We start from the raw sequence: 27,205 nt of genomic DNA on the forward strand, positions 1-27,205 counted from the left end.
TTTCGCCCTTGGGTGCCTTGTTCGAGGGCAGCTGTGGGTTTTCAGCCCCCTAGGAGGAGACGCTCCAGCCTGAGAAGTCACCCTTGGGGTCTGTGCTCGCATGTGAAGTGGTGGGCTTGGTCTGAACGCTCTTCAGAGGATGCTGAGTGCTAACAGGGTAGGGTTCTGGCTCCTTTACATTTTCCTTCCTGTAGGACCAAGTCCTGGAGGTTGCTTTGATCCCAGGACGTTTGCCTACTTCATTCTCAATGAATTTGGGCCCCAGGGGAGCATGGGGAGGGACTCACCTTGGCCCTGCTGCCAGTGGGGACTGTCTTTGAGGTTCTCTCGCTCCTCTGCAGCTGAGTCCCCATCGCATCCCCTGCTCAGAACCTCCTGAGGGCAAGGCCCAGGTAGCCACAGTTTAAATAACCATTTCCTGCGATTTTAAGAAGCACAGACATTGGAGAAGCCCTGCTTTAAGCGCTGGCTCTCCTCCCCCTTGCTAGGCAGGCCGATGCGTCTGAGTCAGTGGTAACCACAGTGGCTGTTGTGTCCGTAGCAAAGGGCCGTGGGGGGAGACCACACGGCCGAAAGAAGGTTCCTCTCACGGTGACGCTCACAGCCTGTTGGGACCCACGTGGACACGTGAAGGTTAAATACCAAGCCAACCTCAGTGCGCATGCTCTTCAGGGCAGCGGATGACTGGGGAGTCAGAGGAGTCTTCTAGGAGGAGAGAGGGGCCTTGGCCACCGTCCTGCTGGTCACAGGGTTGGGGGGGGGGCGCGTGCTCAGCCCGGTGCTCTGTTTGTTCTTCAGGCACGACCTCTAACGTGATGGTCGCATCAGTATTGCTTGACACATACTGTTACTCTGTTTCACGGAAGAAACTGAGGCCCCGAGAGATGGTGGCATCACTCAACTTACGAGTGACAGAACTGGGATTTGTGAACTGGTGAGACGCCTTCTGGGAGAATGACGGGGTCCTTCCCCTGCTGTGTCTAGTGATGGGCGGCTCTGCGTGCCGTGTGGGAGGTGGCGCTGGCCGAGGGCCAGGCTGGCTCTTGGCCTCCTGCCCACCCCTCGGGTCTGTGCAGCTCTAGGAGGTTCTCATGTGCCTTCCAGCTCGCTGAACTAAACTAACTTCAGGCCTGTAGTCCGGGTGTGTGGACGTACGTTCAGAGATGTGTAGAAATCAGAACAGTACTCAGCTCCGTGCCGGTCTGAGCTGCGGAGAAGCTTCCCCACGTCTGATGTTTTACGGATTAGTCTCATGTCTTTAGATTTATTTTTAAACCCGTCATGTGTTTGGCCTGGCTTCGGCCTTCGTACTTTTCCACGCAGTTTCAGCCTCCAGGGCACAGAGGCAGGCCTGCTGTGTCAGGGTGTCCGGAAACTGAAGGGTGTAGGGAGAGAGCGTTGGTTTGGGGTCCAGTAACTAAGGGTTTTACTCTGGTTCCTCTCTTTCTGACTGAGTGTCCTTGAGCAGGGCCTCCTCCCTGCCTGATTTCCCTCCACAGAAACCTCGTGGTGGTGTTGGGCCCACAGTGAACCTGGGCTTCCTTCCGTCCCTTCCTCTGCTCAGCTGCTCTTCTGCAGTCCTGTGCTTGCCGTGGTAAAACTGGTAGTTTTGAAAAATAGCTTTGAACTTGGAAGTGTTCTCATCCTTACGCTAGCCTGTGAGCAAGATGTGGGCTGTTACAGAGCAGAAGCCGTTCCCGGGCCCTGCAGATGCACCACGTTCCACTGGGCCTCCTGGTGCTGTCACAGACAGGTTGGGAGACCTCTGTCTTTCAGTGGAATTCTGCACAGAAACTTAATACAAGTTTTAAAACTGATACAGTCTGGCGCTACTTCAGTTGAAATTGTGGGATACTCCCACCCCTCCTTCACCACCCCCCCACCCCACCCCCCAGCTGCAGAGAAGAATATGCCTTGACTGGACAGACCTGCTTCTGAGGTAGAATCATCTGGGTGTCTGAAGGCCCAGTCCACTAGCCTGCATGAGCAAGGCACCTCTTCTGTGTCGACCATTTAATTAACTTAGTTTTCCAAAATAATGAACTTTTAAAAAAACATTTGCAGAAGTGGTAAGTGCTTTGCCAGTGTTGCTGGATGTGTGAACAACACCCATCTTTCAAGGTAAACTCTGAGGCCTCTGCAGGGGCTGTTGTTCGTGAGGAAAAGCAGAGAGTGGCTCTCCACTCTCAGTGGCTCAGCCTGGGGGAGAGCTCAGGAGTCATGCACCCGCTGGGCTGTCTAGAAGGTGATTCCAGGGTGTTGAGGTGTTTTACTCCTGCCTGCCTTAATTTTCTAGACGTGGGGGCTGTAGATAGGGGGCTTACCCTATCTTTACTTAATCATGACAAGCTACACATCATTTTCACCTCTTTGGGAGGGATGTTGTAGCATTTAATTCCTTAATGACTCTTATGTATGTTGCGGATAAAATAGAGTCTGTAAATGTGTATTATGTATGCAAGGGCTTCCTTGGCTGGAGGTGTATGTAGTCTCTTGGGGCGGGTGTGGATGACAGCATGAGGGGTGGGTGCAGAGAGGACCCTGAGCTCTGCCTCTGGGCTTCCTGCAGGCCGCTTTGCCCTAGAGCATCTTTGGGTCAACTTCCAGTTACTTGGAAATGTTACAGTGAGTGAGCAAGGAAGGGCAAGATGAACCCAGTTGGGACTGGGAACCCCTCCCAACTGACAGCAGAGCCTTCTTGTCAAAAGGTCAGGGGTTAGCGGTGAAACTCACAAGTGTCACATGCCTTCTTTCCTCAAGTTTGACTCACTGGGACGCAGGAGACTTCACCCATTAGAATGAAGCATCCCTGTGTACAGATGTTGTTCCCTGGAAACTGGTGGCCGAACTTTAAGTCCTTCCCTGCACTCCCCTCCTTTTTACTGAGTTGAGGAGGAGCTTGGAGACACGGGCTTGTTACGATGTCTGAGCCTGGTGTCTGTTGGAAGGTGCAGCGTTCTGCCTCTGGTAGCTTTTTGTTGGCATTTACCACTCTGCATGCTGACTTGGCTGACATTTCTCAGTATGGAACAGCTGGGGGATGGAGGCCACCAGCAGTTAATTATGGGGCTGTTTGGGATGAAGAACAGAGGTTTCTAGAGATGAGCTGGTCCAGATGTCCATTTGTGGCTGGGGAAACCCAGCGAGGAGGGGCTCAATCAGTAGGTGTGGGGCAAGCAGTCAGGTTCCTGGTTGCCTCGTCCCAAAGGGAAGGGCTAACTGTTAGCATGGGGGGCCTGAGTCTGGGGCAGGGCAGATGTTCTGTGCTTTCAGTGTTAGGGTCTGTCACCTGGTGGCCTGAGCCTTGTAGAGGAAAGAAGTTAGAGAAGAACACATGGGAATGAGTGGCTACAGAGGGTCTGTTAGAAGGGAGCAAATACATACCTGCCAGGTGGGCTAGGAAGGCTCTACAGGTAACCCTGAATCATTCACAAGAACCAGGAGAAGACACAGGCACCACTCCCAGGTGGGTCCAGGTCAGACCGATCTCCTTCCTCTGTCCCTTGTCCCCAGGGCGCATGTTTCCGTGTGGGTCTCCCTCTACAGGGCAGTGAGCACCTCGAGGCAGAGGCTGCTATTTGCCTGCATAGGTGGGACCTTACATAATACACGCGGCTGTGGGAGAAGCTCGGCACCTGTTGGCTGACCGAGTGGGGAATCGGTCTGCTGTCCTCCTTGACTCTGCGCTTGAGTCTTTGTCGTAAACGTTTAAGAAGGCCGCCCCCCGGGAATCCTCCTTCTTTGACTTTCAGACCAGAGTGAGAGGACTTGGTGGCCGGGTTGCCCCGTGAGTGCCTTTCTGTGTTACTGGGACCGTCCCGTGTACTTTCCTTCCTTCCCAATTGCCTGAGTGCTGAGTCAAGGACAGCAGAATAGGGATCAGCTACCTGCCTGTGTCTGGTGCCCCTGAGCCTAGTGAGAACCCACGGTCTTCTCTCCGCTTCTCCCAGGGTGCCCGCAGCTGCTGAGGGGACACATACGACTTGTGAACAGAGGAGGCTGCAGGAGGTTCTACGTCCTCTTGTCCACTTGGTTCCCCTGTCCGGCCCGCAGCACGCACACAGCTCTTTCAATGATGGGAGGAGGTGATGGGGGCGGTTGGAGCAGCAGCTTTGTTGAGTTGGGGGAGGGAGTTCTGTGGCCCTCACTCTGCGCTGGGATAGCAGCTGAGGCCGGGCAGTGGTGGGTGTCCTTGTTGGAGGTCTTCGGAGCTGTGGGGGGACTTCCGTGGCAGCTGCAACTGTGGCCTGGAGGGCGAGCGTCTGTGGTAATGGGCTGGGCAGCTCTGGCTCTCATGCAGAGACAGGAGTGGAGTGACTTTGGGTTTTAGGAAAGTGAGCAGCTGGGAATAATTGGTTAGGAAACTAATTAAGTGGCAGCAGGGAGAGAACTGTCAAAAAATGGGTCATTTTATGCGAGTCAGCAGCAGAAAACATTTGGAGTCCAAGAAACAAAGCCAAGTGACTGGTACTGGTGTGTCCACGTGTGAGCCCACGGTGCCCACACGCGCCTATGCAGGGCTGGACGGCATGAAGCCAGGCTGCAGAGACCGCCAGGGCATAGCCCCTGCACCCCGACTTCTCGGGCTCCTCACTCTGCCCCCACTCAGCACTCTGTCATGCACCCAGCCCTCCCCACCTGACCATCTCCTTCCTTTGGACTTTCCTGGGAAATTGGCAACACAAACAGTCTGATAAGCCAATCCACTTAAGGCATTAATTGTGGGTAGGCAGCTTAATATGTTAGTGTCTTAATCTCTCCTGCTCTCCTTCCCTCCACAACACGTTTTCGGAAGAATCTTTTCTTGGACAGGGAAGGGAAGGGGATGTTCTTTTTGGTGGAAAAGCCCTCTGAACCCAGGGCATGATTCCACTCATAGAATCTCACAGATGGCAGGTGGGGTTTCTTAAGGAAGGTACCTCACTTGGTACCATGTGATGACTTACTCTGAAGGGCTGATCCAGGCCATGTGCATGTGCACGTTGATGAACTGACCATTCACAGATGTCTCTCGAGTGTCAGAAGTGAGCCCAAGGTGGCTTCATTCTGGGCAGAGGATTCTGATGATGATATACAATGTGTAAGTGTATTAGTCTCCCGTGGCTGCCGTGACCACTGCCACTGACCTACTGTTTTAAGACAGCATGACTTGCTCCCACGGTCCTGGAGGTCAGGAGTCCAGCTCAGCATCCCTGCGGCTCCAGGCGACGGTGGTGTCTTGCCCTTTTCAGATACCAGGGGCCGCCTGTGCCCTTCGGCTCGTGGCCGCTTCCTTGCCTCTCTGCTTGCATCGTCACCTCTCCTCACCTGTGTCAGTTCTCCCCCGCTTCTCTCCTGAAAGGACACTTGTGATGACATGTAAAGCCCACCCGCATAAGGTGGGATCATCCCCACATCTCAGGATCTTTAATCACACCTGCAGAGTCCCTTCTGACATCTGAGGTCACACTCCAGGTTCTGGGGATTGGGGTGGGGATATCTCTGGGGCCATTATCCAGCGGCCACAAAGGGTGTGATCAGAGGGACCTAATGCAGAGTGCTCTAGATACAGAGCAGGGCAAGCTGGTTCTGCCTGGAAGGTTTCACAGCAGAGAGGAGCTGGGCCGGGTCTTAGGGCTGGAGGGCTTTGCCTGGGATGGGGCGGGGAGACAGTGGGCATGGCTGGCTCTTGACTTTGTCTTCCTCCCTCCTTCTGTCCTCAGCTCCAGTTCTGGGCAGGATTAGGTGGTACTTGTGGATGTCCCTGCCGGGCTTGAGACAGGCACAGGAGATGGGAACAGAGAAAGGCAGTACATGGAAGACGAAAAGGAGAATGATGGGCCCACCCGTGGTTGTCCCCAACGGCACAGATGCGCTGTGTTTCCAGAGTGAGCTGGGCACGGGTGCAGCGTGGGGAAGGACCAGCCCTGTACCCATGAGGGGATGGAGAGGTGACGTTGCCCAGGTTATGGGGTCAGCTCCTTGACACAGCCCTCCCGGCCGAAGGTTCCGCAGCCAGCGCGGCTGGCATCCCTCTCATCGAGCTGGCCCGCAGGGCGAGCTGAGGGAAGCGGGAATCCCATGTCGTCCTGTTGGCGAGGCTGGTTCTCTGTGACTTCTAACGAGGGTGGTATTGCTGACCCAGCCAGTGGGACCGTGAGGTGCGGGAATGGGGCAGCGCAGGTGGAGGGAACAGAAACCCCCCAAACCGTGGAGGGAGGCGCTGAAGAACTTTGTACCCTGGCAGTTGTGGCCCACCTCCAGCCGCACGGGAGCATGCTCGTCCTCGAGCAGCGGAGAAGGGTCCTTGCGGCCTCATTGCAAGGCCGGGATTCCAGCCAGCTTCTGCTGCACCTGCTCTCTGTCCCTCCTCAGGTCACCTTCCTTTTGGGTTTCTGTCTGTACCTCTGCCTGGTGGATGCACTGGGCTGTTCGTCCAAGTCCACTATGAGTGATTCACTTTTCCCTCTGAACCCACTGGTGGGGGTTGTACCTGTCTCCCCGCTGACCAGTGAGGATTTGGGGGCCCGACAGTGCTTTGCGGTGCCCAGGCCCCAGCTGAAAGGCCGTGTACACGGACGCTCATCAGTGGCATCAGGCTGTCTGTCTAAGGGCGTGGTGGCTGCCACTGGGGCAGAAGCCCGAGGCTCACTTCTTCCACGTAGCCATGTACATTTTTTGGAACCAGCTAGCCTCTGATAAATGCAGAGCTAAAAAAAAAAATCACAGCAATCACTGTACTAGCTGCTCTCACTGGGTTCCCATTTAATCCTGAAAATGGTTCTGTGGGGAGAGCCCAAGGTGAACCTTGCCCAAGGTGAGGTTCTTCCCCCCACCTCCCCCCCACCCCCCCACCCCCCCACCCCCGGCAGAGCTGGGCTTCTGGCCTTGAGCCGTGGGTGGGAGGCCTGGTGGGTGGAGCTGCTCTGGCTCCTGTGCTGTGAGCCGAGCCCAGATCCCCCTCCCAGCACTTGGTGCCGGAGCTCTGCCTGGTCAACGTGGTGTGATGGGTACTGACGCCTGCTGAGCGCACAGGGCTGTGATGGGCAGAAAAGGGCCAGGCAGCCTTTTCTCCTCCGTCCCTCCTGTAAGGCAGCCAGTGTCTGAAGAATTCCCTGCTGGGTGGAGGCCAGACTTGTGCCTGGTGTGGAGGACACGCCTGGCCCTACCTTCCAGCGCTTTCTCAGGAGGAGACCTACCAGCACCGCCATATATTCGGGTGCCGGTGGTTGAGGGGCCGGGGAGTGGTAGATGTTGGGTGGTGTTGAGGGTCCTCGAAGGCATCCTCTCCTTCAGCCCTCACCTTTGACAGATGAGGAAACTGAGGCGCAGAGGGCAGGAGGGGTCTCTGTCGTCACCCTCCAGCAGGTTCAGAGACACGGCTGCGCCTCCACGCGGGGGCTCTCACTGCCTGGAGTCAGGGTTGCGTGTGAACAGGAGCTGTGAGCTCCTGAGGGATGGACACGCACCCCATTCTCACACCAGCAGACCCTCGCGTCTGTAATTGGCTCTCAGTCAGGCCTCCCTGCCCACCCGGTGGAGGAAGGTGGGGAGCAGGCCCAAGACAGGCTGGGGTGCCAACCCCATCTTGAGGTAGGAGGTGCGGCGTGAGTGTCGAGAGGACGCTTCAAGGCTTCTGATCTTTTGGGGGCTTCCGTCCGAGACAGAGAAGAGCACACAATTCCTGCTCTGTGAGAAGAGGTTAGGAAAACAGCCCGACCCCACATTGTTGGTGGGAATTCTCGAATGTTCCCTGATGCGCCTTCCTTTCTCTTCATGGGCTTCCCTTGGCCACTGGACCAAGTCACCGTGCCCAGCTTCTTATCTGCCCTTCTGTTGCTGAAATAAACACAAGCCCTGCCTTTCCAAACCAGGAAAAGCAGGGTGAAAGTGTCCTCTTAGGGGTGCCAAGCCATTTTATCTTCTTTGTCTAAGTAGGCCCATGTAGGTGACATTGACAGACATTGGGATGTCTTCTTAGATGGGACCCCTTGTCCTGCTGGTGTGGGCCAGGTGAGGGCGGCCACCACTGCCCGGAGGGCAGGGCAGGGCCAGTTCTCTGCAGAAGGAGTGGGTGTGGAAGCACTCCTGCTTTGTTCACTTATCCACTCACTAACGATTTGCCAGGTCACGGGGCGTTGGTTCCTAAAGGATGCTTGAAAGGTTGGAAGAGGGGAGAGTCGCCGTGTGGAGCGCCAGCCTGGTGGTTTAATAGTGTGGACATCTGCGAGCTCGGTAGGATTTTCATCCATGCCGGCTTCTTCCATGGATTGTTAGCCGCGTCCCATCAGGGAGAAAAGCATGTGCCTGATTTTAGAACACACCTGGTTATTTAGTTTAAACTTTACATTAAACCCCAAGTCCAGTGTTCAAACCGTCACAACCTTAGAAATGATCTTTCCGTAATTACTCTGGGAGACACGTGAACTCTCCTCCAGCGAAGGCCGTGTTTGAGGTTTTTGACTTAGGAAAAACAGTCGTTTATTTCTAACAGCCTTGCCCAGGGAGGAAATAATATATGAACACACCCTAAAGAGAAGTTGCATCCAGAGCTAACTGACTTGTCTGAAGACCCTGGGGGTCGGCCTCCTGGACCTGTGGGGGTGATGGCGAGCAGTCTTTTGAAAGGTGTGTGTCCGTTTCCAACCAGTAACTCAGTATTTACCCTGGGATCTCTGTGCTCCCTGACACACGTGAAGCCTGAAAATGGGCCAGATGGGAATTTTAAACCATCATGGGGGCTTTAATTTTTTTTTTTTAATAATATACATACATAGTTTAAAAAGTCAAGTCTGTAGCCTCAACACTTGTTATGCAGAAACGCGCACCACCCTGCCCCACTCCTTCTTCCTGTGCCTGTTCCCGCAGGAGGCCACTGCCAGTTCTTGTAGCTGGAGGATTTCAGTACTTACCTCTGTGTTTGTAAATAACACACGTATCCTGTCATTTCTTGAGTTTCGGAAGGCGGTATCTGTGGATTTCATTCCCCACACCGTAGGGTTTGGTTCTTGCGCCTGCTGGCTTTGCCACCCCCACCTCCCCACACGTCAGTGTGTGCGGGCATGTGCCTGCCTCACACCCTCTCTCGTCCTCCCCCATCCTGCCGACACAGGTGCAGGGCAGTAAACAGTAGGGTTAAGTCAGTAGTGTTTATGTTATTATGACACTGTAAGAAACGTGCGTATCCAAGCCGTGTAGTACACCATGACTATGTTTCCTTTCACATTTGATTTCTCTTGCAGTTGATAATTGCCCTCCCCCCTTCGTTTGTTTGATTTGTATTTAACTAAGCTTGATTGAACTTTAAACTTTCTGACAGAACTACAAAACTCCTCTTAGTGAGGGCAAGTCCCTAGGTCAGTGGCTCTTTTTTTTTCCATGGTCAGATCCCTCATGGAGCCTTTTCTCCTCTTGTTCCCATTTGGCTCTTCTCCAGGCCCGCTGCTTAGCTCTTGACTTGGGAGTTCCCTTCCTCCTTCTCCTGAGTTTCTTAGATGGATCTCTTCTTTTTTGGTTTGCTTCTCCATTTGGTAAAGCCTCTTGAGAAGGGCACAGGGAAAAAAAGTTTTGAGACCTTGCATGTCTAAAAATGCCTTTCCTACCCACACTCTCGATTGATAGCTGGACTGGTTGTAGGATGTCAGGCTGGAAATAGTTTTCCCTTGGAATTTTGAAGGCTTTGTTCTTTGTTTTTAATTTCTACCATTGCTATTGAGAGTTCATGTACAAAGGATCTGATTCCCGACCCTTTGTAAATGAATGGAATTTTCCCTCTGAAAACTTTTAGGAGCTTCTCATCACCCCTTGAGTTCTAAAATTTCATGAAGGTGTGCTTTGGCGTGGCTCTGGTTCTTTCATTGAGTCAGAAGCCTGTGTACCTTTCAATGAGGAAAGTTCTGTCCTTCTGGTCCAGAAAGTTTTCTTGTATTTTTTTTTCCTGTGGTAATTTCTTTTGCCTCGTTTTCCCTGGTCTTTACTCTCAGAGCTCCTGTTATTTGGCTGTTGGTCCTTTTGGACAGGCTCTGATTTTATTGTCTTTTTGCATGGCTTTGTCGTGTCGGAGATTTCATTAACCTTGCCATAAACCCTTCTATTTCTGATCCCAGCTATCCTGTTCTCTTATTTTTATTCTGGTTCTTAGGTCAGCTATCGTATTTTTAGTTTCTTAGGGCTCATTTTTATGTTCTCTGTGTGTCCCTTTTTATAGCATCTTATTCATGTTTCATGGATGCAATACTTTCTCTTATAATTTCAGTTATTTTGAAATTCTGTTCTGTCTCTGGTCTGACTTACTTTCTTCTTAGGTCCCTTTCTGCCTGTTTTGGTCTTGGGCTTCCTCATCCGAGTTGTGACCCTTGGCTGTACGTTTGTGTTTAGGAACGAGACTGTGTGTGTGCGGGGTATACGTGGGTGACTGGTTGGCTTCATCTTAGAAGGACAGTCAGGCAGGGAACTGGCGAGTCCCCAGATCCAAATCCTCTGCTCTCCAGCCTGGGAGCCCTATGGGCAGCAGAAGAACGTGGTGTTAGGGAGACCTCCACTTTCAGGATGCAGACTTTCATGGCATCTTCAACCCCCCGCCCCCGCCGTGGTGCCTGCTGCCCCACGTCCAGAGCCTTTTCAGAGAGTACCTTCCGGGCGCTGCTGGCGAGGGCTGGGCCAGGGTCTCACTGCTCCTTGAACGGGCTGGCCAGGCCTCCTGCTCTCGGCCTTGCCTCCTTGGTCAGAGGTGCCTGGGGCCTCTAGGCCCTGAGCTTGCTGCTCTTCTGGGACAGCATCAGCCTCCTCCTCCTGGTTTCCCTCCGGAAGCTTCTCTGCTTCACCTGGTCACTCTCCGTGTATGCACACCCACTTCCCAAGTTTCAAAATTTATTTAATATCCCACATCTGCTGCTATCTCCTCTCCAGTTTTTTGTCTTTGAGAGTTTATGCCTTTTAAAGCTTCTCTGTGGTCATTTTGATTCGGGTTTTATCAACAACTCAAACATGTCACTGTGTGATTGTGGCAGCGTTTGGCTGGAGACCCCCTCACGCATTTCAGGAATCGGTCTGCACAGAGGGCATGTGTGTGGGCACTCCCTCCTGCCTGCCCCACTCCTCTGTTTCTAGGCTGCTCTTCCCTTCTGTTCTCTCCTTGATTTGTCCTGTGTGGGTCAGTTGTTACCCTGGGTCTGCATAGCTCTTCATGTGTGCCTAGTGGGATGTGTGTGGCGTGCTTGAGAGTGAATGTACACCTGCCTGCTGCGGGTGTATGTGTGTTTGCCTCCTGAATTGTGTTCAATCTATAATTTGCTTCAGCACCTTTTATGAGGAAGAGATACTTTCATAGATAGTTGAAATTCTTGATTCTCTGGTCGGAAACCCAGGGGTTAATGATGACTGCTGTTCCAGAAAAGTTAGAGGGAGATAGTCTGTCTAATCTCCCTCTGGTGAATAAGGCCCTTGACTGACTGGGCCCAGTCACCTACTTGTACCAACAATAAGACCCTTGTTGTCATGGGCTGGGCAGGCTCTGTAACTGATATTCTGGCTGCCTTGAGAAAGACCGTCAGGGGATCTGGGGCTTGGGCCTGTCCTTATTCCAGGGCCTCATACGCTATCGTGTTTTCCTTCTCCCCACGCCACGTGTTTTCCTGATGACTTCCTGGAATCTTAGGAAACCAGGAGAGAGGTTGAATTCATTCATTCACTCATTGCTTGCTTGTTGTACACCATGGATGGGCTGGGAGTTGGAAAAATAAAGATGAGGAAGGGTCCTGCCCTCCAGGATCTCATAGTCCATAGTCAGGAAGGAGGGGTTAGCCAGCACGGGGGCATGGTGCTGAGAGAGACAGACGCACACACCCTGCGCGGCCCCAGGAGTGCTCCTGCCAAGCTCTGGGTCTCTCTGGGAAAGAACAAATTAGGAGTAATCTGGAGGTGGAGGTGCAGGATTGGTCAAAGCACAGAGATGGTGGTAGAAGATGGGGTTAAAGAAGTAGTGATTTTTGCTCCCCAAGGCCAGAAGTAAAATATGTTCATGATGAAAATTTTGGGAAGCACACAAAAAGCATGCAAAAAAAAGCTGCCCTATACCAAGAGATCAAAATCTGTCAATTTCATGGTTTATGCGTCCTCTTAGGATGTGTAGTTGTATACTTATGTGAGGCCTAAAAGTAAGATTGTTATATTTAATAAAACTCTTCTGTTTAACAGTTCCTCATGTCACCCTTCGAAGTGCAGTCTTTAATAGCTATGTACTATGCCATCAGGTAGCCGTGTTTACTCATTTCCATACTGTGGGCCTTCAAGTTGCTTTTAAGTGTTTTCTTTTTCTTTCTTTCTTTTTTTTCTTAATATAATGCTTCAGCAGACATTCCCAGAAGCAGAATTGCTGGGTCCAGGATGTGAACGTTTTTGAGGTAGTCGATAGTTAGTTACTGACGGATTGCACTCTGGAAACGCCGCACCGCATCAGTGGGAGGAGGGCATCCAAGGTCGCCCGCTTTGTTCTCTATTTTCCTCTCTCCACGTCCTGTACCCAGATTTGTGTGGCTATTCCGGAGGCTGTAGAGAGATGCTTTCTGAGTGAGGCACCCCACAGACGGTTAAGACCATATTTGTGGTCTTAAAGAACTGAGATAGCCTGACTCATCGGAAGGCTGGAGATAATTGAAAATCCTTATTTTAGCTTCCATTTCATTTCCCCACAGTCAAACCAGAACCAGCAGCAAAGGAAGTTGGGGTGATCAGCATCTCACCCTGGCCCCTCACCACCTCCCCATACTAATGAGAGCTGGGGGCTAAGAGCAGGTAGCCGAGGGGTGGCCCTGCTGGGGGCCCGGTGCCAGTGTTCTGTGCCGCCCCACGCTGCTGTGTAGTCGTGACATTTGCCCAACTTGTGTAAGCGCGGTAGCAGCGAAGTGGCCCTCAGGGACCTCGGCTCCCCGCTTGTTTCTCCTTTCCTTGGAGTCTGATGCTTCCTCCCTGCCACGCTCTGCCTCCTGGGCCCTCACTCTCTATCACCCACTGGCCTTTCAGAGTTGGGATGGAAACAGAAACGTTTCCGGCCCCAGAAGGTCCCTGCTTGCTTAATTCCCATGTCTCTAAAAATATCTGTGAACTTCTTCCTGCCCAGTCTCCTCCCTACAGAATCCGCCTCTCTCCCTGCACCCCACCACTCAGGGGAAGAAACAAGATCTCCGTTTCATTGCTCTTTCCAGGCTCAGAATGGAATAAATAAGAAACGCTGAGTTTCCACAGTTAAAAGGGGAAAACTGCCTTTGTTCGGCCTGGAGGGCTGCCAGCGCGCCTGGGTCTGGGTCCACACTCTTAGGGTCCTGCCTCTCCTGCACTGGGAAGGGCACCAGGGAGGAAGAAGGAGGGGGCAGGAGTCCTCCCTTCCTTCTGTGCGTGGGGTGGCGCAGGGGGGCCAGCCCTCCTGCAGCGGGCAGGCCTCCTGAAGTGAGTTGCTGTGGGAATGAAGCCGGCCTCCCAGGCCTCTGGCCGCCTGATCAGTAAGGACCGAAAAGGAGTCTGTGGGAAGCCTCCACTCTCGGAGGCTGCTGGAGGCTCCTGGAGCTTTCTCAGGCATTCCTGAATTGGGACGGAGCCTCGGTCCCCTCCCCCGCCCCATCCCCAAACGTTGGATGCCTGCCTAATTGAGGCTTCATTTATTTCCACATTTTCCCAGCTCTGTATAAAGAGACAAGCAAGTGGGTGATGCCTCCCGATACTCCTAAGAGCATGGGGGGTGGTAAGGGGTGGCTGGGGGGAGAGAGATACTCCAGGGTGGGCTTCCTTCATCCCTGAGGGGCTGTGGAGCAGGGAGGGGCAGGGACGGGGAGCCAGGGCAAAGGGGCTGCCAAGCTAGGCGGTGGTGGGAAGAATTTCTTTTTTTCTCCCCACTCAGAAACCCAAAAATAGCCATGTCAAAGACACAAGCCTTGTGAGCTTGGAGCCAGCTGAAAGTCATTTGCTTCTCAGCCCCTCCCTCTTCCTCTCCTCTTCCTCCCAGGCCCCTTCTTTCCAAGCTCCTGCCCAGTCATAGGAGGACTGAGCCACCCAGTACTGTGTCCTTGCTGGTGCCTGTGGGGAAGTCTGAATGTACTGCCTTGCAGCCGTATCTTAGTGTAAAAAGTCACCCCTGCATTTACTTTCCTTCTAACTTTGAATTTGCCTATTAAGATTTCTTAAAATGAAGCAAATCTATAGTTAAAGTGTAGACACTAAAAAATATGTAAAGACTGGATTGGATCTTGAAACCAAGGGGAGTGGTCATATGCAAGAGAGCAAATGCCACAAAAACTGTTTGCTATTACAAATGTTTTTCCCAATTATAAATTTATTTATTTATTTATTTTTAACTGCATTGGGTCTTGGTTGCTGCGCGTGGGCTTTCTGTAGTTTCGGCGAGCAGGGGCTACTCTTCGTTGCGGTGCGTGGGCTTCTCATGGCGGTGGCTTCTCTTGCGGAGCATGGGCTCTAGGCCCGCGGGCTTCAGTGGTTGTGGCTCGTGGGCTTAGTTGCTCCACGGCATGTGGGATCTTCCTGGACCAGGGCTTGAACCCACGTCCCCTGCATTGGCAGGTAGATTGTTAACCACTGCACCACCAGGGAAGTCCCTTTTTCCCAGTTATAAAAGTAACATGCTCATTGTACAAATCTTGTGAAAACAGGAAAGCACAAAGATGAAAATATACTGACTATTCAGAAAAAATTCTCTGATGTGAACTTTCGGGGTTTAAATGATGAGAGGCCCTTTTTTTTTTTTTTTTTTTTTTTCTTGCGGTACGCAGGCCTCTCACTGTTGTGGCCTCTCCCGTTGCGGAGCACAGGCTCCGGACGCGCGCAGGCTCAGCGGCCACGGCTCACGGGCCCAGCCGCTCCGCGGCATGTGGGATCTTCCCGGACCGGGGCACGAACCCGCGTACCCTGCATCGGCAGGCGGACTCTCAACCACTGCGCCACCAGGGAAGCCCAAGAGGCCCTTTTTGGTTTCCTTGCTCAGAGTTATTCCCACAGGAGAAATCCTTGCAGGCATCACATCTCTGTTGCCAGCCTGTCACACGGGTAGTCAGCAAAGGGTGAAGTGGATGTCCTGCAGGGTGTCCCTCCTCGGGGGTGCTGGAAGGTGGGCTGACTTGCAGAGGCTGTCGTACTCCGTTTGGGCTGCTGTGACGAGTACCATCGACTGAGTGGCTTATGTAGTTTGTTTCTCAAAGTTCTGGAGGCTGGAGGGGTTCAGCATGGTCGGGTCCTGGTGAGGGCCGTCTTCTGTGTTCCAGATTGCTCCTTGTGTCCTCACGTGGCAGAGAGAGCATGCAGGCTACTAACGCCATTCATACATGCTCTGCCCTCATGACCTCATCCAATGCTACCACCTCCCAGAGGCCCCACCTCCCAATACCATCCCACTGGGGGGTAGGATTTCAACGTAGAAATTTTGAGGGTATCACTAACATTCGGTCCATAAAGAGGCCCTTCGGTGACTCTGGCCAGGCTCCGCCTCTGCGCTGCAGCTGTCCTGGGTGTGGGATGGTGGCAAGTTAGCCTGGAAACCTATGTCCCTGCATACCAAAGGGCTTCTGCCTCGAGGTCCGGCTTGTCCGGGGCGCCTTGCCCCACACCCCCGCAAATGCCCCAGTCAGTCTTGCCCAGGGGAGCAAGGCTGGGCTTGTTTTGGGCTGGACTTTTCCCCCTTGTGGAACCTGTCAAAATGAAACTGAATTGGTCGGTCCTCAAGCATTTTGTCAGAAAATACCTGGATTGATGTGTGTGGGTTGAATTCCAGCTGCATCTGCTAGCTGTCTGTGGTCACTTTCTGTAGCCTCGTACATCTCAGTGTTCTCATCTGTGGTGTGGGGAGAGAAGTGCTTTTCAGGATGAGTGTGGACGTTGGACCAGAGCTCCGTGGAGCTGAGTGTCCTGTCTCCCTGCCGCCCTCCTGTCTCACTGGGGGTTCATTTCAGGCACTGGGGGGAGTGGAGGAGGGTCCAGCTCCACCGTCAAAGCAAAGGCATGCTTCCCCTGAAGGAGCCCCTCCCTCTCAGATCTAGGGACACCTGTCACCTGGTTAAGAAGAGAGTTGAACGTTTTGAAATAGTACATCCAGATTTTTAAAAATATGTATTTTCTATGTTTTTTAAAAGAAAAAAATTTCAGAAGCATTTTGACAGTCGCGTTGACAACAGCAAGGACTCCAATTCTATGTCTATGTTTTCCTCGTTTTTGAAATTACTTTCTGCAGCGGTGACAGTCTCCTCCTCAGGGTCCCGAGGGGTTCAGGAGACGGGGTTGCGTGCCCGGCGTGAGGTGTGCGCACCTCTGTGGCCCGGCGGCATCTGCTGGTGGCACATCTCCCTCCCTGTCTTCTGCGTTCCCACACCAGCCAACAGGCGCTGGTCCTGGAGAATGCTGTGCGCCCAAGCCTCAAGAAGCTTCCCTGAGGCCGTTTGGACCCACCGGGCAGCGTAGTGTCCTATGCCCTCTGCTCTGGGCTCACCTCTGGAAAAAAAGAGTCAGACGTGATTCTTTTTCCTGCCCTTACCCAACTGAACGAACCCAATGCCCTTCCGTGACTTGACCTCCTTTATTTATCCCTCGTGTGACCACTCTGTCTAGCATGTGCCCCTGCAGTTGGCACTGACGTCCACAGCTTGGAAGGCCCGCGTGTGCCCAAGTCCAGGTGCAGCTGTGCTGGGGTCCTCCTGCGAGTCAGTCCCTCTCCCCTTACCCACAGGTGTTTCATCGTCCCTGCCCCCCCCACCCCGGGGGGGTCTTATCTCCCTTGAGGCAGGACGGTGCGGTAGAGCGAACACCAGACTGAGAGTCCGAAGGCCTGGTCACTCTGGGCAGCCGTGGACAAAGTCACTGCCACGCCCCGGCCTGGGTCAGATGCGCGTTGGTGAAAGTTAAGAGTAAAAGTACTGGCCAAGCGTAGAGCTAAGGAGGCCTCATTCGCTTCCTTCTGTGGTCCAGCCAGCTTCCTGTGCAGAGGAACCTGTCACCGTGACCTTGACCTTGACCTGTCCTCGGCCCCGCTGGCTCTGGGGCCCTGTGCTCGCCAGCCACCCTGCTGGAGGGAAGCACAGACCATATCTTCTGATCCTGGGGCAGCCTCAGCACCGTCGGTATCCAGCTGCTCTGGCTGTTTTGGAGGCAGTGGCCTTTATTTTTAGTAAAAGCTGCCTGATTGGAGGCCCAGGTGGAGCTTCTCCAGCTCACCTGTGCTGTGATCCTTGTGTCTGGCCTCCTCTGTTTACATGAAGAGGGTTGAAGTTCGTGCCCCAACCGAAGCAAAGCTGCGTTCGCTGAAGACAAAGGCTGTCGCTGCTGAAGGCTGGCCTCCCACGGCCCCTGCTCTGTCTCTTACAGGGTCCACAGTGGGCTGTCTGCACTGACGCTGCTGCCTTCCTGATAGGCTCCCTCTCTTATCTGCTGCATCGGGACATCACAGGAGTGAAAAGACTATTGAAAAAGATGGAAGCATAACTGCAGGAAAACAGTTTGGTTTCAGATATGCTCTCCTTACATCCTGCCTCAGACAATGGTGCTTTGCACACGATTTCCCTGACTTCTGATGCCCCCGTTTTATTTTAAGCTGGAATAATCAAATCCTTGAGTAAAGCTGCTTTGTTTCTTGTTAGCAACAGGACATCTCATAGGACGTGAGGCAGGATGTTTTCTTGGGAACAATCATCATTTAACTTTTCCTTAAAGGGGAGGAACGTTTTATGGCTCCAGCAGCTGTGGGGTTAGTGTGGAGAATACGCTCACAACCTGAGTGAGGGCTCTTACCCTGTGACCCCCCACACCAAGTGGAGTTGGGGGCTGATGCTCTGGAGACAGTCCAGGTCATCCAGGAAGTTCCCCCGGCCTCTTGGCTCATCCCAAGTACAGAAATCCTGGAACTAAAATTAACTCAAGGCATTTCAGTAGCTTCCGAGGGGAGGGGGGTAGAATGTGAGTGTTGGACTGGGAGGGGTCCTGATGTGTAGGGTTGGGAGGGTCGTTAGAAGGCAAGAGGGACCTCCGTGGCAGCAGCAGGGAGAGGACTCCCCAGGACGCTTCTAGGGATGCAGCCTATTCCAGCGGCTCGTCGGGCAGCCGGCGCTCTCTGGGCCTGGGGCTTTCGAGGAGACTGGGGCCCTGAGCCCAGTTCCACTGCTTCCTGACTTGCACGGCCCTCCCAGCTTCCCAGCAGGCCTGAGCCTTACCTCTTCACGCTGATGAGGGGTAAATCTGAAAAGTGTTCCGCGGCCCAGGTGGCGCCTCCTGGCCGGGGCAGGCTGGGGACATGCTCTGTCACGAGACGAGGACCTGTCCTCTCTTGTGCCAGGGCGCGCAAGGGCGAGGATACAGAGGTCACGCCAGCCGATGCCTCCTGGTGGGCCTCGGGTCCAGGGGCATTTCTGGCCGGTGATGCTCTCCGGCCCTTCCAGGTGGAGCCTCGTTGTTCAGTGACTGCCCCGACCAGGGCTCCGCGGTAGTCACAGGAGCTGAGCACTAAGGCCTTACCTTCTCTGTTGGAAAGGAAGTGCTGTGCTGTTTGCTCTCTTGTATGTTTGGTGATCTCTGAGCGTCAACTGCGTTTCTGCTGTTGAGCTAGGAAATGGGGTGGGGTGCTTCCTCCCAAGTCAGGGAGCTTGAGGCTTCGCTAGGAGGCAGACACACACTCCCAGGTGCCAGGTGTGGGTGGGAAGAGAGCCAGTGGTAGCGGCGGGGCTCCTGGGGCGGGGGTGGGGGTGGGGCGCTGCTGAATTGGACCTGGAGGAGGTGAGGCAGGAGTTTTCAGATCCCCGGGCAGAGGGGACGGAGGGGATAGACCAGCCTGCCTGGTGGAGCCTTGGGGGCCTGCGGTCCGTGCCGAAGGCAAGGAGGAGACTCCTTCCCATCCACGTGGTTTAGCCGGGTGGGGAGTGCGTGAGAGCCTGTGTGTGCGTGCGTGCGTCTTACCTCTTCCCTCCTCCAACTGCCATGTCCTGGCTGAGAACCTGGTTTCACTTGTACAGAGAGGACGTGGTCCAGGGCTGCTCGTGGGAGCGATCTGCTGAAGCCTCCAGGGACAGTACCGAGGTTGGACGGATGAGGTGAGGGCAGGGTGGCAGGTGTGCTTGTTAATATAAAGCCTCCCCATGGCAAACGTAACATTTTCTGACTTTCTCTCTGGTGTGGGCTGCATGTGTTCTCCTAAATTCTGATACGTGGAGATATTGGACAGGTGGCCTTCATGCCCAGAAAACCCCGGAACGAGGCGTGTGAGGGGACACAGAAGGGTGGCCCAGGCCCTGGCCTGCCAACTTGCTAACTGTGTAACCTCAAGTAAAAAAAAAATTTTTTTGTTAACATTTTTATTGAGATATATAGTTCATACACCATGCAATTCATGCCTTAATGTAAACAATTCAGTGGTTCTTAGTATAGGGACAGAGTTATACAACCATTATTTAACACAGTCAATTTTAGAACATTTTCATCACCCCAAAGAGAAAAACCCTGTGCCCTTCAGCAGTTATTGCCCGTTTCCTTCAGGCACCCCCCAGCCGCTCTGTGGACCTGCCTGTTCTGGACAGTTTATGTAAATGGACTCATACAACAGGTGGCCTTTGTGCCTGCTTCTCTCACCCAGCATCCCGTCTTCAAGGTTACCCCGTGTTGTCAGAATTTCATTCCTTCTTAAAGCTGTAGAATCTTCTGTTGTTTGGCTGAACCACGTTTTGTGTATCTGTTCATCTGCTGGTGGACATCGTGCTGTTGCTGCTTTGGCTGTTGTGCTGTTGCGGATGCCCGTGGACAGGTTTGCACCTGTGTTGCAGTTTCTTGGATGTCTGTCAGGGAGTGGAATCGCTGGGCCACGTGGTAACTCTGTCCGACCTTCTGAGGGCTCTCCACACTGTTCCTGCAGCGACTGCCCCATCTTACATCCTGACCAGTGAGGGAAGGTTCCAGTTTCTCCACATCCTCCCCAGCACGCCCCTATCCATCTTTCACACTGTGCTCATGACGCTTGTCCTCGTGGGTGTGAAGTGCTCTCGACTCATGGGTTTGAATGTGTGTTCTCATGAGCAGAACTGTGATGGTAACGAAGAATGTCTGTTTTATTTATCAGGTATTCGTATGGCATTTCCTGTCTGCTCTGAAGTGCTCCGTGCCCTGTGGCTCATTTATGAAGCCATTTTGTAGATGGAAAAACTGAGGCTTGGAGCGCTTAGGTCTCTTGCCCAAGGCCACGCTGCTCTGCAGCTGTGTGACGAACTAACACGGCGCCTGGCACTTCCTGGGTGCACTCGGTGAAGCGTGCCAGGCGTGCCTGCTCGGGCCGCACATTCACGGGTTTGCAGCCCTGCGTCTTTGGCCTTGTGAATTACCAGAATTTGTTTTTCTTTTCCCGATAGAGAATGACTTCTGTGTCCTGGTAGAGGGGATGTACCATGAAGGACACACAAGTTGTCCCTGTTGCTGGGTGGCCCTTTCATCCTTCTTTCCTGCTAAGCACTTCCGGCAATCAGGTCTGGGTGGGAGATCACTAAGGCAGAACTATTCATCCTTCCTTTGTCCCTGTCACCTTCCTCCCCTGCCTACTGGCAGAGTACCTGTCCTGCGTCACAGGGACAGAGACCCGATTGTTTTCCTTTAGCCGCGTCCTCCTGGTGCCTCTCTCCTCAGGTCACCCGTAGTGGTCTGGTGGGCAAGCCGGTGCGGGGCCAGCCAGCCTGCTCCAGAGAGCGCCGGCCCTCCAGTCTTACCCGCCCCCGACTTGCCCAGCCCTACTCCACTCTGCTTCCCCTGAGATGCCCTGGGGCCCTGCTGAGGGCCACTTGGCAAGGCTTTCTGTCTCGAGAGAAGCTTACTCTGTTGAGGTTCTTACTGTTTGGGGAGTGGCTGACATTGGTGGGGCTGCAGGGTGCCTTGTTGCTTTCAAGTACATCTGTGGGACAGTCCCAAACTTCTGCCATGTGTGTTCTGGTGCTTTCCTGTATTTCCTCCTGTATCATGCTTTCCCTGCATTAAGGCCAGAGCCTCACACAAAAAGCCTAGACACAGACTTGCTGTTCATCCTTGAGCGGACACTCATCTCGCTCAGCATTACCTGAGATGGGCATGGTTTCCAGTCAGCGTGCAGGCTTCACCACCCTGCGGTGCTGCTGCCGGTGGGAGCTCCTTGGGGCTGTGCCGCCGCCTCCTGTGGCCCTGGCTGTGGCAGAGGAAGGTGGGCGGGTGCTCTTGAAACTGAGTGGGGACCCCTTCCTCCCTGTGCTGCCCTTGCTGGGGCAGGACTGCTCTGGCCTCTGAGAATGTGGTGCGGGGAGGGCCCCATCCGAGACAGGCTTAGGCAGGGGGCTGGTTAGTTCCTTGGAGGTGGTGGTTCTTTGGAGACCCTGGCACAGGAGAGGCCGTTTCTGACGGTCTGAAATCCTGTCAGGAGGAGGTGCTTTCAAGCCAGGGCTGTTCCTCTGGGAACCGTGTCTCCTTGAAGAAGGGGTGCTGTGTGACCTGGCAGGCCTCTCTACACTTCAGTGCTTGGGTTTTTAAAATGGTAATTCCAGCCCTGTATGGGGCATATTCTACCCAAAGGCAGGTTTTTAAGTATTGGAGTACAGTGTACATACAGAGAAGCGTGCCCATTACAAGGTCCGGCTGGGTGAACGTTCACATGCCTGGGGTACCCGTGCCGCCAGCACCTAGCTCCTTGAGGTAAGCATCTGTGGGGTGCCGTCCTGGGTGCCCCGCCCTCATGTCCTCCAGCCCTGCTGGTGCTCGGTACTGTACATCCAGTGGCCAGAGGACTGAAAGCAGCCTTGGTCCCCCTGCTGTGAGTCTTTGCCAGCGAGCCTGAGCTTGTTCGGGGCCAGGGACACTCTGGAGACCACTCTCCCCACACCCTCCCTTCCCAGCCCCGCGCCAAGCTGGGCGCCGGGGCCCGGATGAGGCCTGCCACAGGGCTCAGGAGGCCCGCTCCTCCGAACGCCGCTGTGCTCTGAGCAGCTGCAGAGATTCAGGGTGGAGCGCGGTGCACGGGGCCCAGGCAGCCCCTGTTTCCTTCTGAGGCGGGCCCCCTGGGGTTAGGGAGCACCATGAAGGACCTCGTGCTGGCGCACAGATGGCTGCCGCGTCTCCATAACCGCTCTGTAAGCTTTCTCAGTCTTGGAAGGACATGTTGGGAACGGCACATTATAAAGGTGGACCTTAAAACGTTGCCAGGTCAATGCAGAGCCCCAGGAAGTGCACATTTCTGAGAAATTGATTGGCAATTTCCAGTAGCAAAGAGACAAGTGAGAGCATCCTTTCTCAGATGCAGGCCCCGCCATACAGGCAGGGGCCTCAGCTCTTCACAAGCCCTTTTATTGGGGCGGGGAAGTCTTTGGAAGCAGAGAATGAGGGGAAGAGAACCTTGTGGTCGAGCCCCCTCCTCTCTGGAGGTTTTCCTCCTCCTCACTTCTGCTCCCGCTGTATGGAAGTGTAACCAGGAGGGTGTCCGGCTTTGGTGAGCTCCAGGCTCCCTACCCTGAGAGGGAGGGAGTTGGTGCTTGTGGGTTCTCTCTGTGGATCGTGGAGAAGCACTTCAGTCTGGGAAGAACAGGGTGCGTGTCCCAGGGCCCTGGTCTCGCACGGGGGCTCCAGCCCCTCCTGCTGACCAGCCCCAAGGAGCCTGCACAGGATGGGGCTTCGGTCCTGCGGCCGGGTTTGGACAGAGTGGGGAGGAACCAAGGCGGGCTGGGTCCCCGTTCACATTGCTCCAGCCCCGTGGCATGTGGGCACAGCACCTGTCCTTAGAGGGGTTGGGGCTCTCAGCCCCAGGCCGGTTTCCCTTCTCCAGGCCTGCAGCAGGTGTGCCCTGGACCTGGCACCACTGCTGCAGGTGGACGCCTGCGTCTGACCTCAGAGCAGGCTTCCTCTGCCCTCGATCCTGGATGCCCGAGTTTCCCTGGAGTCTGGGGCCCCTGGGGGCCATGGGAAGGGCTGGAGAGCTGTGGCTGTGCCTGGCCTGTATCCAGGCCGAGGGTCCCTTGCCGGAAGCTCTCGTTACCCGCTCTGCTCCCTTGCGATCCAAAACGTGGATGGCAGGGGAGGCTAAGTGATTCCTGATGTGGTGTGAGCTCAGATCAGGGCTTCTCTCTCTCTAGGTTGTGTGGCTTCTTGGAATAAATCAGAGAATTTCTCTGTGAAGTGCTATTTGAAGTCCTTTGGGCTTCCAGCTTGTGAGGGTCCTGCTCAGCCAAGCCCTGTGGTAGCGCCAGGCCTGCTTGGTTTCAAGGTGTGTGTGTGTGAGCGTGTGTGTGTGTGTGTGCGTGTGCGTGCGCGCACTGCCTGCGTGCTCTGTGGCTCAGCGCATCCCCTGTGCTGCCTGCGAGCTCCCCCCGTGCTGTGTTCCAGCCAGAGGAGCCAGACCTAGTGCTCACGGCAGGGACGGTGGAGGCAGGAGCCTGTGCCTGCGTTGCTGGTCACCTGGGGCCCTCCCCCTCTCGTTACATGGAGCATGGTAGCCCCGGCCACGGGCCTCACCTCCCACCTGGCTCCTGTGGGTGGTGGGGTTGCCTGGCATGGTCTCCACTTTCTCAGTCTGCCGAGGGCCTCACAGTGTCACCAGGGAGGAGATGACCGCCGTCCCTCCCCCCGTCCCCTCAGGCTGCTCGGGGTTTCGTTTTCTTCCTAGTTGTGGCTGGCGGGCCTTTTGGGGGTGCTAACACGAGCCGTGGGTGCTGGGGCCCCTTACGATACCGCATCTCCAGTAGCGCCCACTCCTGTGCACCCCATCGGCCCCCACACCCAGCAGGCTTGCGACAGCTGTGTTTTGTCTCTCCTCTCCTCTCTGTCACTGCTTTCATTAGGTCCTCTTTGGCCCGGCCAAAAGCTGCCAGTGACCTAGTACAGCTGGCCAGGGCTTGGGCCAGCCAGCCAGCCGCCAGGCCTGCTGTGGCAGCAAACGGATAGGTCTCCTCTCTAGGGAGTTGTTCCCAGCCTCAGCTGGACGTTAGAAGCATGAGGGGACTTTTTAGTAATTCTGATGCCCAAGCCCCACCCCAGAAAATTTAAATCTGAGTCTCTGGGCAGGGAACCTCCATTTAAGGATCTTCCCAGGTGATTCCTTTATTCAGCAAAAGTTGAAAACCATTGCTTTAAGCTCTGATTGCTTTAAGCTCTAAGACCTTAAAGTTTAAGACCGCTCGCCTTCTTTCCAGCCTCTCCCGTGGGGTCTGGTCCCCGAGAGCCTCTTCTAGCTGCTTCAGACCCCAGTACTGGGGGTGAGCAGAAGGGAGCTGCAGGTGGGGCTTGGTGAATGTTATGGCCCCAACAGCTGCGTGGCTTTTAGTCCATCTGTAGCAAACAGCAGCTTGTTTTCTCTGGATCTACCTGGCAGGCCTTTGGGCAGGAGAGCAGTCAAACCCCGTAGCACCACAGCACTCCCTGCCTCCCTGGCTGAGGCAGACTTGCAGGGGCGGCAGCAGCTGAAGACCAGAGCTGGGATGTGGGAATCTCCATATAAGGCCCCGTCGCTCCCCCGGCCTGCTGCCTTCGTGCCAGCCCTTGCCGCCTCTCCGGAGCAGCTCCCTCCCACCTGCCCTGGTCTCTGGCTAGGCTGGAAGGGCAGCTTCTGCCAGGAGGTGCCTTTCGCCCTCTGTGTCTCCTCCTTCCTCTGGTGCCCCCTCCTTAGCGTGCCCTGGCAGAGGGGCTCAGGAGCCATGCTGGAGGCAGAAAGTGTGCGATAGTGTCTGCTCCCTCACTGGGCTCTTAGGTTCTTCTCCCTGCAGAGAGTCCAGGTGGTGCGTGAAAGGAAGCACGTGCCCTCGGACACCAGTGGAGTCTGCACAGCCGAAGGCAAGAGGAACACGCACGTGGTGCACGTGGTGTGTGGGCGCCATGCGCTAGCTGGTGAAGTGGCCCCCGTGGAGCATTGATTTACAGTTCCGAGCCACTGTGCGTGTGCTGGGATGGGGTTGAGGGGTACGGGCAAGCGAAGGGAGAGGCTAGAGTGATCCGTGTGGTCTTGGGTTAAAGTTGGGGGCACCAGTATGTTTAGCTTAAGAGACATGTGAGAAGGGAGAGAGAGATAGATGGAGAGGGATAGATAGATAGGTGGGGGGAGGGGAGTGGATGTAGATACGTGACTGTACATAGGTTATATGCGCATGTATTTCTTTGTTCTGTCAGCTGAGAAGGCCTAGAGGCAGCAACATCCCAATAGCCAGGAGCATACCTAGCACCTAGGTATTGATTTCTAATTCTGTTCTCTGATGAAAGGAACCAGGGGTCCTTGGAGAAACGGCCGACTCTAGGGCCAGGGCAGGTACACACAAGCTGAGCCTGGGGCACCTTGTCATGCCAGACAGTGGGACATGCACACGCTGGTGGGGCACGTCCAGGAGACATGGGGCCACGTGATCAAGGCCAGAACAGCTTGAGCAACAAAATAATAGTGTGGTATTGGATTATAATTTACACTATAAAATAGGTACCATGAGTCAGGAATGAGTGAACGAAGAAATAAGTGGGGGACAAGACACAAAATCTCCTGTGCAGAAGGATTCCAGGCAATCTGTGTGGCGACTCCGCCCTCAAAGAGGTGGCGCTCACCCCCCACTCCTTACGTGTGGGCTGCTCACAGCGACGTCCCTCCTAGAAGGACAGTGTGGACGGGGGCAACAGTGACGAACGCAGCCTCAGCCGGGCGCTCAGGGTCAGCGTTGACAGTGGAAGGTCCTGCGCCCTGGACGTGACGTGAGGAGAACTGCGCTGCCCCTCTGCGGTCTCCTCCCCAGACCCACAACCCCGGTGTAACCATGAGGCAACACCCCAACTGAGGGACCTTCCACCACACACCTGGCGGTCAGTGCTACCACGAATAAGGCACGTCTGAGAAAGTGTTACAGCGGAGAGGAGCTAAGGTGACACGACAACTGCACATCCTGTGGGGTCTGGGACAGAAAAGGACGTGAGGAGAAACTAGGGAAATGTGAGTAAAGGATGGACTCCAGTTAACCGTCCCGGATCGGTATTGGTTTCGTGACTGTGATGAACATACCACACTGATGTGAGACATTACTAGGAAGGGGAACCGAGAGCTCTCTGCTGTCTTCACAACTTTCTGTAAACCTAAATGTATCCTAGAATTAGAAGTTCATTTTAAAAATAAAAAGGAAGAAGCAGTACCAAAGAAACTGGGAGAAAGAGGAGGTTTCTCCAGGCCAGGCAGCTGGGAAGGGCTGGGAAATGCAGTGCCTCTGGAGCTGCCCTTGGAGGGCAGCTGGAGGAAGGGGGTACCCTGACCACTGGCAGGGAAGCCCGGGCTGGTGTCCGGTGCAGGACGGGGGGCTCAGGTCATGGGAGCAAAGCCAGAAGGTGGGTGGGCTCAGGTCACAGTCGGAAAGTACCACGGGCTTCGCTCATCCCCTGCTGCCCTGGGCACCTGCTGCTGTGACCTGGTGTCGGGAGGCCAGTGACGGTGGTGAGTCTGAGGCTGCACTGGGAACGGCTGTTGAGGCGTAAACTAGCACCTTCTCAGGACTCCTTGTACTTTAGTTACTAGACTCTCCTTCAGACTCTTTGCCTGATTAAATCAGGGCAGCAGGACCGGAACGGGGCTTGAGGCTTACTCATCCATTGGCACCGGGAGGACTGGCGCCTTCCCACCTTTCCACGCGTGGGCATGGCGGGTCCCCCTCGTCCTCTGTCCTCACTCCCACTTCACTCCCCACCGTGGCCCTTCACTGCCACCTCACACATTATTGACTCCGTCCATCTGACTTGTTTGACTCTGAGACCGCACGGTCAGCTCGGTGAGGACAGAGATGGTGGTCAGTTCTGTTTGTCGCTGCGTCCCCAGTGCCCACAGTGGAGCCCAGCACAGAGTAGGTGCTCGGCGAGTTCCTCCTGAGCGGCAAATGCTGTTGGGAGCGGCGCTTTGCCTTTATCTACAGTGGAGGTGGTGCCAGCCCCAGGTTTATGGGGACAGAATGTCCATTTATCAAGGGACCCTTAGCGTCTGCATGTCCTCGGCTCCAGCTGAGCTCCACACCTGCGGCTTCTGCCCCTGAGCCTGGCTCTTCCCTGGGCCTTGCCAGACCAGCCTGGTCCTGGGCCACAAGAGGCCTTTTAGACTTGGCTCCTGCATTCCCGGCCTCCTTCCCTCCTCCCCGTAGGCTCTGCTCATGCCTTTACTGCAGTGCTGAACTCACCGTGGTGGTGCTGTGTCCCCGGGGCCTGGCGTCCCGTGTGGATGCTTTCAGAGACGAGGCCCTGTCCTGTG

At 54.7% G+C, this 27,205-nt stretch overlaps 2 protein-coding genes across 4 annotated transcripts in view; one reads left to right on the top strand and one right to left on the bottom strand.

The window, feature by feature from the left end:
- MPRIP (myosin phosphatase Rho interacting protein) overlaps positions 1-27,205 on the top strand; it is a 129,409-nt gene that overhangs the window by 41,100 nt on the left and 61,104 nt on the right. The gene's annotated exons all lie outside the window — the stretch shown is intronic.
- Positions 14,294-21,062, bottom strand: LOC132510734 (uncharacterized). Its single transcript, XM_060133013.1, has 5 exons — positions 21,050-21,062; positions 17,185-17,389; positions 16,283-16,464; positions 15,722-15,811; positions 14,294-15,191 (listed from the first exon to the last, which is right to left on the bottom strand). Exons 1-5 carry the CDS (start codon positions 21,060-21,062, stop codon positions 15,001-15,003), a joined length of 681 nt encoding a protein of 226 aa, XP_059988996.1. The 3' UTR covers positions 14,294-15,000.

Source organism: Lagenorhynchus albirostris, chromosome 20 (assembly GCF_949774975.1).
Source record: "Lagenorhynchus albirostris chromosome 20, mLagAlb1.1, whole genome shotgun sequence".
In the NCBI taxonomy this organism is placed as follows: Eukaryota; Metazoa; Chordata; class Mammalia; order Artiodactyla; family Delphinidae; genus Lagenorhynchus; species Lagenorhynchus albirostris.